At 41.8% G+C, this 13,741-nt stretch overlaps 1 protein-coding gene across 1 annotated transcript in view; it reads left to right on the forward strand.

Annotated features, from left to right (window-relative positions):
* Positions 1-13,741, forward strand: part of LOC134537980 (meiotic recombination protein REC8 homolog) — a 51,637-nt gene that overhangs the window by 30,981 nt on the left and 6,915 nt on the right. The window contains exon 9 of the mRNA XM_063378999.1: positions 68-401. Coding sequence (XP_063235069.1) covers positions 68-401 — 334 coding nt within the window. The remainder of the gene's footprint in view (positions 1-67; positions 402-13,741) is intronic.

The following is a 13,741-nucleotide window of genomic DNA, read 5'->3' on the forward strand; positions in this document are numbered from 1 at the left end:
CTAAGATGGCAAGTGTAACGTTGTTGTAACAGGGGTTGATACTTCACAGCAAAGTGTGATGCCTCAGGGTGACGCTGCCGACGATGGGCCAGGATGTCTCGAGGCCGCCCGAGATGCAGGAGTCTGCACCTCTGGTCCAGTTGCCAGAAGAGTCCCAGCAGACGACCAAGGCCAGCGTCGGGCTGCCTCCCAAGGCCAGCGTGGCGGTCTCCCCGACCCCGCCGCGACCCCCTGCAGAGCCCATGGAGGTGTCGGAGCAGCCAGGGCCGCCAGCTGGACTCGTGGAACTGGTGACTCCGGAGCCCACGGAGGCGACTGTTCAACCCGAGCAGCCGCCTGCTGGGGATGTCCCACAGCCGGTGCCAGCGACGGAGGAGCGCCAGGCCTTGCAGATTCTACCGGTTAGCATTTCGTACAGCAGTTTGTTGTCAGGGCCAGTTTGGCCTTCCAGTCAGCCTGAACAGGTCTGTCCTGTCAGGCACAACTGCTTGCACGGGGCTGCCGGTCGGGGCCTGTCAGCGGAACTGACGTGTGTGGTGGCCGGCCGGGCTTCGTTCATTTCACGTACATTGTACGGTGTGGACTGGCAGTGGGGAGAAGCCACACACTTGTCATTCTGAGCTGAAGGCAAAACTGTGTGTGTGTAGGGCCCATTTCTTCATGTAACTTGTCTGCTAACAATTTGTGTTCCTCTTAGATTATGATCGTTAGGAGCAGTGTTTATTTGCATTGTTTGGCTAGACACTAGAGTGTACTGCATATGCAGCTACAAACTCATAAAAATTTTTCTCAAGTAAACTGAGTTGGTCTAATAAGAAGAAATAATTCATCCTGAAATGTGCCTACCCTCTTTTATCGCATAATCGTCGCACCAATATTTTAGGCCGTCAAATTTGGGATGAAAAAATTTCTCGCGTAAACGTCGCATGTTGTTTTTGGTCCCGCTATTAGATGCTGAGTGCTTTGTGTAGGTATCTTTTCTGTATAAAAAAATGTATTTTAAAGGAGAAATCTAATATTTATTCGGACATTACCACTTACTTATTTAATTAAAGGAAATGCAAAGTTGTCTGACGTGTAAATTTTCTTTTAAAGACTTTTTAAACTTTATTACCTTTATGTGTTCGTTTGCGTCGTCGCGATGTACCAATGTAATGTAGAAAGCGCTAGTTGGCATCACTCGTGTTTGGTTATGTTGGTTTCCGTATAGAGCGTGCACACGTAGTCGAATATCGATATCTCGCCGATTGCATACAACGCACGCTCTCTGTCAAGTGCCAAGTTAACTACTTTTTTTTGTCTTTCTGTACATGTCACAGAATTTTTATTCATATTCTTTTTATTCCAAACCCAGGTTTTTTCATCTCCTTGCATTAATAGTTTGTCTTGTTTCAGACAAAAGTTTTAAAATAAAAATGATATGATTTAGCACAAACAATTCGAATGGATTTTGATGGTATGCCTACTAAGGGAGTTGAAAAAATATTTATCCTCCAGCCCTTTTTTTTTCAATCCCTTGTCATTATGGTTGGTTACCGTGTTTTCTCGCATAATCGTTGCAGATTTTATTCTAAAATCAAGTTTGAAAAGTAGGGGTGCGACCATTGTGCGTAAAAAATTTTTTTGTTAGGTAAAGTTATTCATAAAAACAAAACCCGTTCATGGAAAGTACGTTTATTTAAAAAAAGGCGGAGTATACAAGAGCACGCCAAACAATCTATATTAATAATTCCTTAAACAAAAACCTTTATTCAACATTAAAAACTCTAACGCGAACGCAAGCCACTAGAATCTGACGTGAACTAACGTGTCGTAGTACACACTTGCCACGAAAGAATGCGGGCTATCAAATGTAGTTAACTTGGCACCTGACAGAGAGCGCGCGTTGCATCTAATCGGCGAGATATGTATATTCGACTACGTGTGCGCGCTCTATACGGGAAGCAACATAACCAAACATGAATGATGCGCTGGCTACATTTTTATAAGCGGTACGCCGCGGTAACGCAGACAATCAGATAAAGGAAATACCGTTTAAAAACGTCTTTAAAAGAAAATTTACACGTCAGACAACTTTGTATTTCCCTTTATTAAATAAATAAGTGGTACCTAATGACCGAAATTAAATTTTAGATTACACCAACACCGCGGCGACGCAGACGATCAGATAATGGAAATAACTTTTAAAAACGTCTTTATAAGAAAATTTACACGCCAAACAACGTCGTATTTTTCCCTTAATTTATTAAGTAAGTGGTAATGACCAAATAAATATTAGATTTATACTTTAAAATACATCGTTTTATACGGAAAAGATACCTACACAAAGCATTCGGCATCTACTAGCGGGACCAAAAACATCATGCGATGTTTACGCAAGAAGTTTTTTTATCCCAATTTTGACACCCTAAAATATGGTTGCGACGATTACGCGCGTGCGACGATTCTGCGATAAAACACGGTACAGTAAAACCTTTTTGTTGCGACCCCATTTATTGCGACCACCTCTCTATTACAACCCGATTTCGAGGAACCGTGAAAAAATTGCAGAAAATCCGAAGAAAATCGGACAGAAAACAAGTTTCTTGTGGTGAGTAGCGTGTTACTGCGTCTTTCTTGCCGAGTGCTGTACTGCCGTAGCAGCGCATATCCAAAAATAGATACCACTTCCTGTCGACCGCTGTTAGCGCTTAACAACCCCCATTCCACGTCCCTTTGCTGTCCCTCTGCCGGCAGGGTGCAGATAAAGGTTTTAGTGGCAACGTGTTTACAGTTAGATTTTTGCGAGTGTCTAGTGTGGTACGCAGTTAAGGCAAAGCTACCCGCTGGATTTCTTTTGATTTTGATTACTATTGGTTGACAATACACAGCGACCGACTGGATGCACGCCCGCCTCGACTTGCCGCAGCGGTGTTTATTTTGACAGCTCAAGCAATTATCTTTTCCCGTGGGTTGATAGAAAAAGGTCGCTTCACCCAGCATAAAAAAAAAGGCTACGCCACTTATTCCCCACGCCCACACAGGAAACACACTGGCTGCCGTCTGTCTCCCCCTGCATTTATCTTTCTTCTAACATTCCACTTCTCACCTCTCGTGCGAGCAATAACGAAGTGACCACGCATTTGGCCGCTGCTGCCAGCCAGCCGGGCGAGCTTCGTGTGCGCCCACTCGCGTTGCAGAACCTACAGCTGCCATATTTTTAAAGGAAATGTACCCATTATTAGGGCCACGATTATATGGTGAATCGCGAAATCGCGAAATTTTCTGCAAATTTATATGGAAAATGCAAAAAAAAACAATTTTTAAGAAAAACCTCTAAATAACACCGAAATTACACAGTAAAAGTCTCTGAAAAGCTTGATAGTCAAGACTTGCCCGGGTCCTGGTTGATAAGCTGGAAGAATTTCCTGTCTTGAATTTCTATGTGCTTCCTCTAATCAGCTTTAGGGCACCGTCTGGTCAGCGTGTGTTAGTGAAGCGGGATGATAAGAGCGATGCTCAATGGTAGTTCTAGCGCGGTAAAACCTCTAAGTGCAAGGCTCTGAACTGGCGCGCAGTCATCTCGTTCCCGTCAGGTAACTGTGAAATTTGAGCTGTGACCGTAACATTATATGGTGGAAAAATAAAGATAAAGGTGTAATGCATTTCCCTCTGATACTTTCAAGAAATTTGTAACTGGTTTTTTACACCTAAAACTTCGAAAACATGCCTTTTAGCCATTTTATCTCCTCTAAATCATCTTGATCCGATATCAAAAGAACCAGTTGGGCATTAACAAATTCTTAAATGCTTTTTGTCAACAGACTCCAGTCGGAAATCTAGTGTAGTTTGGAAATTGCGTAGGTTTTTCTTGGCTGTGCGCGGCACACGACTGTAGTTGCCATGCGTCACGCGCCGAGAATGTTGTCCGGCAGGAAGGGCGAGTATAGTTCATTTGCGGTAAAAATGAATAATTTTACAGGCCTGCTAAATTTTTCCATTAAATAAATTTTGAAGTTTCAGTGATTTTCCAGCAGAAATAATGTTTGTAACTAACAAACAAATTGTATCAAAACAATTAACGGTAAATGGCTGTCGTGGGGGCCCTTAAAAATTTTTCATTTTACCAGAAATGGACTATACAAACCTTGCTTTCGTTGCACGCAGTTTGGAGAAGGGGAGGAAGGATGTTGACAGTTTCACATGTCAAAGGACGGTGAGGGAGGAGGGGGATAGAGACACGATGGTTTGTATGCCTGGGAGGGATGATCCTTGACGTCAGGACAAGGGAAGGAGAGGGAAGCCGTATGACGTCATGCATCCGCCGCCTGTGCTGCCGCCAGCCTGTCTAGTCGATATTCCCGCGCTCCCACTTACGTTGCACAAGCTACTGCTGCCGTATTTTTAAGCAGAATGTCCGATTTTTTTTCTCTTATACGAACATTAGTACGATTATTATAAACTCACACAAAATATATGCTGCGTGTTAAATAATGACTTTTTATAACCTTTTATTGTAAGTTTTACCATTTTTTCCCCAATTATTTTTGTTTTGGTGCCAAAATATCAGATTTTTTGACGGTTCCTGAGAATGTATTTGTAAAATCACTGGCTTGTTAAATCCGGGGTTCGTGACATCGGGGTTCTAGTGTATTTTGTTGTCAGTATTTCACAAAAAAAAAACGACACGCCGTGATGCTGTTAACCATATCCTTTTATTCGCATAATAACAGCCATTTCTTCCACACTCCTTTTCCTCCATTTACTCACTCTCTTAACTAAAGCAGTGCTCCCAACTCGGTAGCTACAACTATACCTACGACACAAAATATCTTTATTGCCGATAACACCTCCCCTCAATAAAATATTTTTAAGAAACAAACAATCTTTTCCTAAATTTGTCAAACAGTACACCACCAAGAGGCTTGGTAAAAATATCACCTAGTTGGTCACTGGTATTAACATAGTCCAACCTAATGATGTTTTCAAACAGTTTCTCTTTTACAAAACACTTCTTAATCTTTAGATGTTTGACTCTAGAGTTGTCAGTGGCCATATGTGCCAGCTTTATAGTAGACTGATTATCCTCTAACAGAGTGATGGGACCAACTTCTATTTTAAAATCATGCAACAAGTCTTTCAACCAACAAGCCTCACTGGCAGCTTGACTAAGAGCAACAAATTCTGCTTCAGTGGATGACAGAGCCACTGATTGTTGTTTTTTTGAAAACCAGATAACAGTACAGCCAAAAACCTTAAAGCAACAACCAGTTGTAGACTTACAGTCATCACTGCCTCCCCAGTCACTGTCCACATAGCCTACTACATCATCATTCCTGTTCCCATAGTAATTTAAACACACATTTAATGTACCCTTGATATATCTAAGAACATTTTTCAGAAGTTTGTAAAGTAAAGTGCTTGCACAGTTCTGATATCTACTTAAGATTGTAACAACAGCACACAAATCAGGTCGTGATCCCATTGCAGCATACATTAAGGATCCAACTAATTTTCTACACTTTGACTCTATTTCCTCATTTTCTGAGCATTCCTTTTTCAATAACTCAAACTTGAAGTTTCTGTCGATGGGCAAGGACAAAGGTTTGCATTCTGACATACCATACAACTCAAGTAAGTTCTGCAGATACTGTTTCTGACTTATGGTTGTACGATTACTAGCTAAATCCTGCTCGACATCAATACCTAGAAACCGTTTTACACAACCCAGCTCTTTCATTTTGAAGGTGTTACATAGTGCATCTCTAAGATGACTGAGCTCATTTTTACAATTTCCAAAATAGAGAATATCATCAACATACACCAACAAAAACGTTTTGGTGTTGCCTTTTCATTTAGAATAAACACATGCATCTTTGTCAGAACGTACAAAACCCAGTGATGACATTACTTTATCAAATTTAGAGTTCCACAATTTGGGAGCATTTTTAAGGCCATAAATAGACTTATTTAGTTTACCAACAGGATACTCTGAATTTACACCCTCTGGTAATTTCAAATAGAGTTCCTCATCAATTTCACTGTTCAGGAATGCACTGCATACATCCATTTGTTGTACTGGTAAGTTCAGTTTGGTGGCCACACTCATAAACACTCTGAAAGTTTTAAGTTTTGCCACAGGAGCATACAAGTTATACACATCACATTCTTGCTCGAAACCTCTTGCCACTAGTCTTGCCTTGTATTTAGTTTCCCCAGTTTCAGTCCCCTTTTTTGTGAACACCCATTTTGAACTAACTATTTCTTTTCCTTCTGGCACCTGTGGTAAGGTCGTCCAAGTGTTGTTTTCATGTAACTGCTGAAGCTCGGCCTTAATTGCCTCCTTCCAACATTGTGAGTCTTCCCTATTCATTGCCTCTTTGTAACTCTTTGGTACCGCATCAGTTGCTACGAGTCCTAGATCATACTCTGAGCACCACGCTGGCTTTCTTACACTCCGTCCACTTGCTGTTTTAGGTGGCTTATCTTTGGCGGTTTCTCTGCTTGACACTTCAACTGGTCTCCCCTTTCTTTGGTCTCCTTCAGTCACTGCATCCTCAAAACCTTTAAAGGGAGAAGACATTCCTTCACTTTGTACGTCTTCCTCATCAGTACTGGAATTTGATTTGATTTGTTCATCTTCTTGAGTCAGGTCTAAGCCAATCATTTCAATCTCTTCTACTTCAGTTTCAGTCCTTGTTTCACGTCCCTTTAGTCTCACAAACACCACATCCCTTTTTATTTCAACTTTCTTCTTGTCTTTGAAGTAAATTCGATACCCTTTGGAATCTTCATAACCAACAAAAACACCTTTCTCTCCTTTTGGGTTCCACTTCAGTCTCTTTTCTTTCGGTATATGGACAAATACCTCTGTTCCAAACACATGAATTAGTTTTGTCAAATCAACATTTTTCCTTTCCCAGACTTGATATGGTGTCTTATTATTTTCTCGAGCCTTTGAGGTCCTATTTAACACATACACAGCTGTATTTACTGCCTCTGCCCATAGCTGTTTGTTAAGCCCTTTCCCACTAAGCATTGACCTAGCAGCTTCCACTAAGGTGCGAATGTCCCGTTCTGCTCTTCCATTTTGCTCTGGTGTATAAGGTATTGTTGTCTGGTGTTGTATTCCATGGTCCTCAAGCAGCGCTTTCACTTCCTGATTCACAAATTCTCCCCTATTATCACTTCTAAGCACTTTCACAGGCAGACCTGTAGTTTTTTCCGAAAACTGTATATAGTATTTCAGCTTCTGGGACACCTCAGATTTACTCTTGAGAAAGTACACTTGCCGGTAATTTGAGTAGTCATCTTTCAGTAGCAGAAAGTATCGAGACCCTCCCACAGACGCTACCTCCATTGGTCCACACACATCAGCATGTACCAATTGCAATGGAGCATGTGTGATGTTTGCTTTCACCAAATGGTAATTTCTTCATTTTTCCCTCCAGACATGCTTCACATGACTCACTGTTGTCTGAGTACTTAATATTGTTTTGATTCAAGACACTTTTCACATAGTCCAGGTTTTGATGACATAAACTTTCATGCCACTCTCTCAACGAGCGTACCACCACTAAGCAGTCTTGTTCCATGATTACGTCCAGAATATACAAATTTCCCTCCTTATTTGCCACCGCACGAATCTGGCTGTCTTTATATACATAGCAATGATCGCCAGCCATTTTAACAGTATGACCCTTTTCAATTGCACTTGATACTGAGAATAGGTTCATTTTCAGCTCAGGGACCCACAATACATGGTTCAAGGTACTTTGCACATAATTCTGTCTATTGTAGACTTTCACATTTACTTGTCCGATACCTTGCACCTGAAGACTACGTCCATCACCAACGAGAACACATTTATTCGATACTGGTGTAAAGTTCATGAGGAGGCCACGTTCGTATGTCATATGTTCACTTGCTCCACTGTCCATGATCCAAGAGGTGGATCTTTTATGGTCCTCCAAATCACTTACACTACGCAATACACTTTCTGACATTACAAAGGCATTTTCATGTTTAGGCCTATACCTTTGCTTGCACTGAAACTTCAGATGTCCTTTCTTGCCACATTCAAAACACTTTCGTAAGTCTTTATCCTCTCTGCATTGGTTTGCCACATGTCCCAGGAATCCACACTTGAAACACTTTAATCCCCCCGTCTTCTTGACAGTGTTCCCTTTATATGATCCTGCCACCATAGCCACATCCTCATCCTTGATTTTAGACTTTAACCTCTCTTCTTCCTCTAGTAGTCGTGCCACCAGGTCATCAAGTTTTTGTTTACTAGTTTCTACAGATTCCCATGCTGTCACTGTACGATAAATAGATGTTAGCATGTCGGCCATTGCCAAGAGAGTTAGGCGCTACCTGGTTCAGTGTTGCCAACTGTGACCTGATAGTACATCCTCCTTCCCTTATTTATTGATCAATGTATACATCAATTTACATCGAAATCCACCAAAGCAACGAACACAGATTACAAAGAACTTCATAGTTTTCATTACTACAAACAGTTATCTAAAGTTAATAGATTGAAACAGTCTTGAGCCATAAATAACTATTACATGAAACACAGGTTTAACTTAAAGTTAGAAATACAGCGACCCAAATGCAGTGAATATTGTCTGATTTTGCATTTGCATTACATTACTACGTTACCCAATAAACATACATTTTACACAAAGTCAGATATACAAGATTCTCTACGGTTACTCTATGTAGTCTTTCAACCACCTTGGTCTGTTAATGTTCCTTTTTAAGCTCTGCCTCTCTAGTTCTTTGGACCCTCCCTTAGAATTAGTGGCTATTTCTGTTTCCTGGTTATCAAAACCCCTAAACCCTTCTGTACTCTCACTATCCTCTGCATCACTGATACTTTCCAAGACTTTTTCTGTAGGCTGAATGTTATTACCTGGTTTATCTAAAATCTTTGGAGGTATTTCGGAACTTCCGAGTACCTGCCGGTAAGGGGCAGGTATAAGGAACCACCGATTCCTCCTGTAACATCCCCTGTCTGTGTCGATTATGTATGATCTAGGCTCTGGCCCAACCTGTTGGATTCGACCATATCTACGTAAATCAGTTATCCATACCGAATCACCCTTCTTCAAATTTTCTAGGTTTTTGACATTATGTCTTTTGTCATACTGCTTAGCCTGCTTGTCTGCTCTTCGCTCCTCCCTTCTCTGAACCTCCCAGGGACTAACCTGCTGAGAAAGTTGGGATGGTAGCAAAGGAAGGTTGGATCGAAGCCTTCGATTCATGAGCAGTTCTGCCGGACTAAACCCATTCTCCAAGGGAGTACTTCGATAAGCTAGGAGTGCAGAAAATATATCCTCGTTTTTTATAATGAGTTGTTTCGCTACCTTGACCGCTGCTTCAACCCCTCCATTTGACTGGTGGTAGTGTGGTGAGGAGGTCACTGTTTGAAAGTTATTTTCATCTGCAAACTGCTTAAAGCGATGTGACAGAAATTGAGAGCCACTGTCTGCCCTCAACTGTTCAGGAGTACCGAAGCGCGCAAAGACTTCTTTGAGTTTTCTTATTACCACTTCCTCTGATAAAGATGTTATGGGAAAGACCTCAAAAAATCGTGAGTAGTAATCCGTTATGATAATATACCAAGTTTGATATTTGAAAAAATCTACCCCTACTTTTTCCCAAGGGCGCCTTGGAAATTTTTCTTTCAGTAGTGGCTCTTTGTGATTTACTCTTTCTTCAACACAGCGTGGACAATTGCGGATCAAGTTTTCAAGCTGAGATGACAAACCTATCCACCAGACTGAAAGCTTGGCCCTTGCTCGACACTTCACAATCCCTTGATGCCCCATGTGAATGAAATTTATGCATTTCAGTTGTAGGCTGGGTGGAATGACAATTCTTGTTCCTTTCAGTAAAAGGCCCTCTCCAAAAGAAATTTCATACCTGAACTGATAATATGGCTGCAAGTTTTCTGGAATCTCGCACTTTTTAGGCCAAGTCCCCAAGGAAAATTCTTTCAATTTTTTACAAATAGGGTCTTGCTCTTGTTCGGTCTGTATGAGAGAAAGAAATTTATCTGTAATAGGATATGTTGTTAGGGTTTGATGCACAAAGGCTTCAACCTCCCGGGTTAGTTCTGGATCATTCTTGCTAGCAAACTCTTCTAAAGGATTTCTAGACAATGCATCAGCCACTACTAACTCCTTCCCTGGGACGTACAGGACCGTGTAGTCATACCTCATGAGTCGGATACGGAACCTCTGAAGACGAGGAGTAAGTTCATCTATAGGTTTGGTCTGTAAAATTTGTAGTAAGGGTTTATGATCAGTTTCCAAGATTACATGCAAACCAAGGATGTATTGTTGGAATTTCTCAGCGCCCCAGGCTAGGGCTAAAGTTTCTCGTTCAATCTGAGAGTAACGCTTCTCAGTGGGTGTAAGCGTTCGAGAACCATATGCCACTACTTGTCTAACTCCCGCTTTTGACTGCATAATACAACAACCTAACCCAAAAGAGCTGGCATCTGCACTCAGTATTATTTGCTGCTCTGGGTTAAAAAATGCAAGTGTAGGCGTTTCTGAAAGAAGTCTTTTAATCTCAGCAAAAGCCTTTGCCTGCGACGGTCCCCAAATAAATGAAGTGTTTTTCTTAAGAAGTGAAGACAATGGTTCAAGTGTTTCAGATTTGTTTGGGAGGAACTGAGATGAAAAATTCACCAACCCCAGAAATCGTTGTAATTCACTTGTGTTAGTAGGCTGAGGAAACTCTAACAACGACTGAACTCTTTCTGGGTCCACCGAAATCCCTTTGGATGTCAACACGTATCCCAGGTATTTGACTGCTGTTACCCCAAACTCACTTTTCTCTTTATTTATGGTTATCCCCTCAGTTTCCAGTCTACGTAAAACCTCTCTCAATGTAGCATCATGTTCGGAAATAGTAGAAGCATAGACAAGAATATCATCCATGTGGAATAAAACCCCTTGAATGTTTTCCAGAAGCTGTGCAATTTTGCTTGAAAAATACTCCGGAGCACATGCAACGCCAAATGGCAGTCTTTTAAAGAAATATCTACCAAACGGTGTAATAAAGGTTGTGAGAAGCTGACTATCCTTATTTAAGACCATTTGGTAGAATCCTGAATTGGCATCCACTTTAGAGAAGTATTTTGCTTCTTTTAGCATTGCTAGTTTAGTTTCTACGCTAGAAATTGGGAAATGAGGTCTACAAACACTGCGATTTAACTCTGTGTAGTCACCACATAAGCGAACTGTATCCCCTTTAGGGACTACTACTATGGGTGCTACCCAATCTGTCGGTTGAGTAACTGGCTCAATAATATCCATTGCTATCAGCCTGTCCAATTCCCCTTTCAATTTACCTTGCAATGGTATGGCTACTACCCTTGGAACGGACTGAACAAATGGTTTTGCACCCTCTTTCATCACAATTTTTACTTCTCCTTTCATTTTGCTTAATCCCTTAAGTAACCCTGGGAACTCTATCGGGATTTTAACCTTTGTGTGTTCCGAATTTGGGTCTACATAACCTTCATCATTTACGTTAGAAACCTCACAACAATCACCTCTGAAGTATACAATACCCAACCTTTGCAGACAAGCTCTACCCAATATTGCAGTTTGCAGCCCTGAAATAACAAACACCTTACATCTACTTTCTTGACCCTTTGTTTGCAAGAGCAAATCCAGAAAGCCAAGAACATTTAACTGGTGGCCATCTGGACCAGAAATTTTCACCCTACTCGTTTTAACAACCTTTAAGAAATTCTCTGGCACAACTGAAGTAGGAACACAACTAATGTCTGCGCCTGTATCTATAAGAAAGTCTACTGACATTTCGAAATCAACTATTTTCACTTTAGTGGTCCACTTGTCTATCACTCGACCTAGTGAATTTAGCCATAATCCTCCTATAAATGTACCCTCTTGCCTCTCATTCTCATCTCTATCCCTGTCTGAAACTGTAAAGACTTTACCCCGTGCTGGCTTCACCCCGGCTTTGCATACAGAAGCCCAATGCCCTAATTTATCACAATTGAAACACTTAGCTTTACGTGCTGGACACTTCATCCTCTCGTGTGCAGGTAATCCACAGAACTGGCACCGAGTTTCTTCTGAATGTGTCGGAAATCTGGACCGAGACGAGCCTTGTTGAGGAGAAACACTGCGTTGATTCGACGAACGAATTCCCTTATGGATCCTGTTGACATCACCACTGTATTGCTTCTCCCGATGAAGCACTGATGACTGCTGTGACTGAAGCTCTGCTTGTTTAGCTGCCAAAACCGCCTCTTCTAATGTCAGTTTTGAACGTAGTTGTAACTGCTCGCTAGTCTTCTTGTCCGCCATGCCAACCACTAACCTGTCCCGAATAAGTTCATTTTTAAGGTCGCCATAATCACAGCTTGCAGCCAAGGTGTGCAACGCCGTTACGAATTCACCAACCGATTCACCTTGAATCTGAACTCGAGAATTAAATTTGTATCTTTCAAAAATTGTATTTGTTCTGGGTGTGAAGTACTCACGAAACTCTTTCAACGCTTTTTCCAATGTGTTCGGCGTCGGGTGAAACTGTGTCCATATTTCCTCCGCACGTTCTCCCAACACGTACAGCAATAGATCAACCTTATCTTTACCCGGTTTAGAACCATGCCCCGACACGGACATATACCGCAAAAATCTTCTTTCCCAAGCTGGCCATGCTGCCGGCTGAGTGAAGTCCATTGGCTGTGGTGGTTGAAGATTGTTTACTCGCCCAGGCGGCGAGGCCGCCTCTGACGCGTCGCTATCCATACTGATTTATTATGTAGTAACAGGTACAATGAATAAACCCCGAGCGCCTCGAAACACAACGGAAACATTAACGCTGTTTACCGCTGCCACCATGTACGATAAATAGATGTTAGCATGTCGGCCATTGCCAAGAGAGTTAGGCGCTACCTGGTTCAGTGTTGCCAACTGTGACCTGATAGTACAGTCACAAAGTGACCAAATCTCTCTGGCAGTGACATTAATATTTTTGTAATCGTGAACTGTTCCGACACTTCTTCTCCTGCCTGTTTAAGCAAGTGACACAATTCTTGTATTTTTGACAAATATGTAGACATGTCAGAACCCTGCTCGTACTTAAACTGAAAAAAACGTTGTTGCAGTAAGTGTACACTTATACTCGACTGCTGCTCATACACACTAAGAAGCTTCCTCCACATCTCGTTTGCAGTGGTGCAAGTAAGTATGTGCATCATTGCATCCTCACTCAAACGCATTACAATAATACTCTGAGCCTTTGCATCTTTTTTTTCCCACTCACCTTGATCTTTTTCCGGTTTAATGTCTGTTCCATCCACAACTGAAAAAAGATTCATTCCCCGCAACAACACAGACACCTGGAACTTCCACACGTTCCAATTCTTCTGCCCCTCCAACTTTATCGCTCCCACGGTATTCATCCCTAGCTGCTCCATTTTTCCGGAGTCAAAAAGCACCGACGATAAATTGTTGACGACGAAAGCGACTGAATGTGTACCACACCCCGGTACCGCTACTCCACAGAAGCTTCCCACGCCGCCATTACCACTCTGCAGAGAAACACGTTGCCGGCCTACACAATTTAAACATCTCTGGTGCGAAGATCACTCATGACTGTTATAAGCATTCTGGGCCCATAACCTGTTGTCAGTATTTCACAAAAAAAAAAAACGACACGCCGTGATGCTGTTAACCATATCCTTTTATTCACATAATAACAGCCA

Source organism: Bacillus rossius, chromosome 12, assembly GCF_032445375.1.
Source record: "Bacillus rossius redtenbacheri isolate Brsri chromosome 12, Brsri_v3, whole genome shotgun sequence".
Classification (NCBI taxonomy): Eukaryota; Metazoa; Arthropoda; class Insecta; order Phasmatodea; family Bacillidae; genus Bacillus; species Bacillus rossius.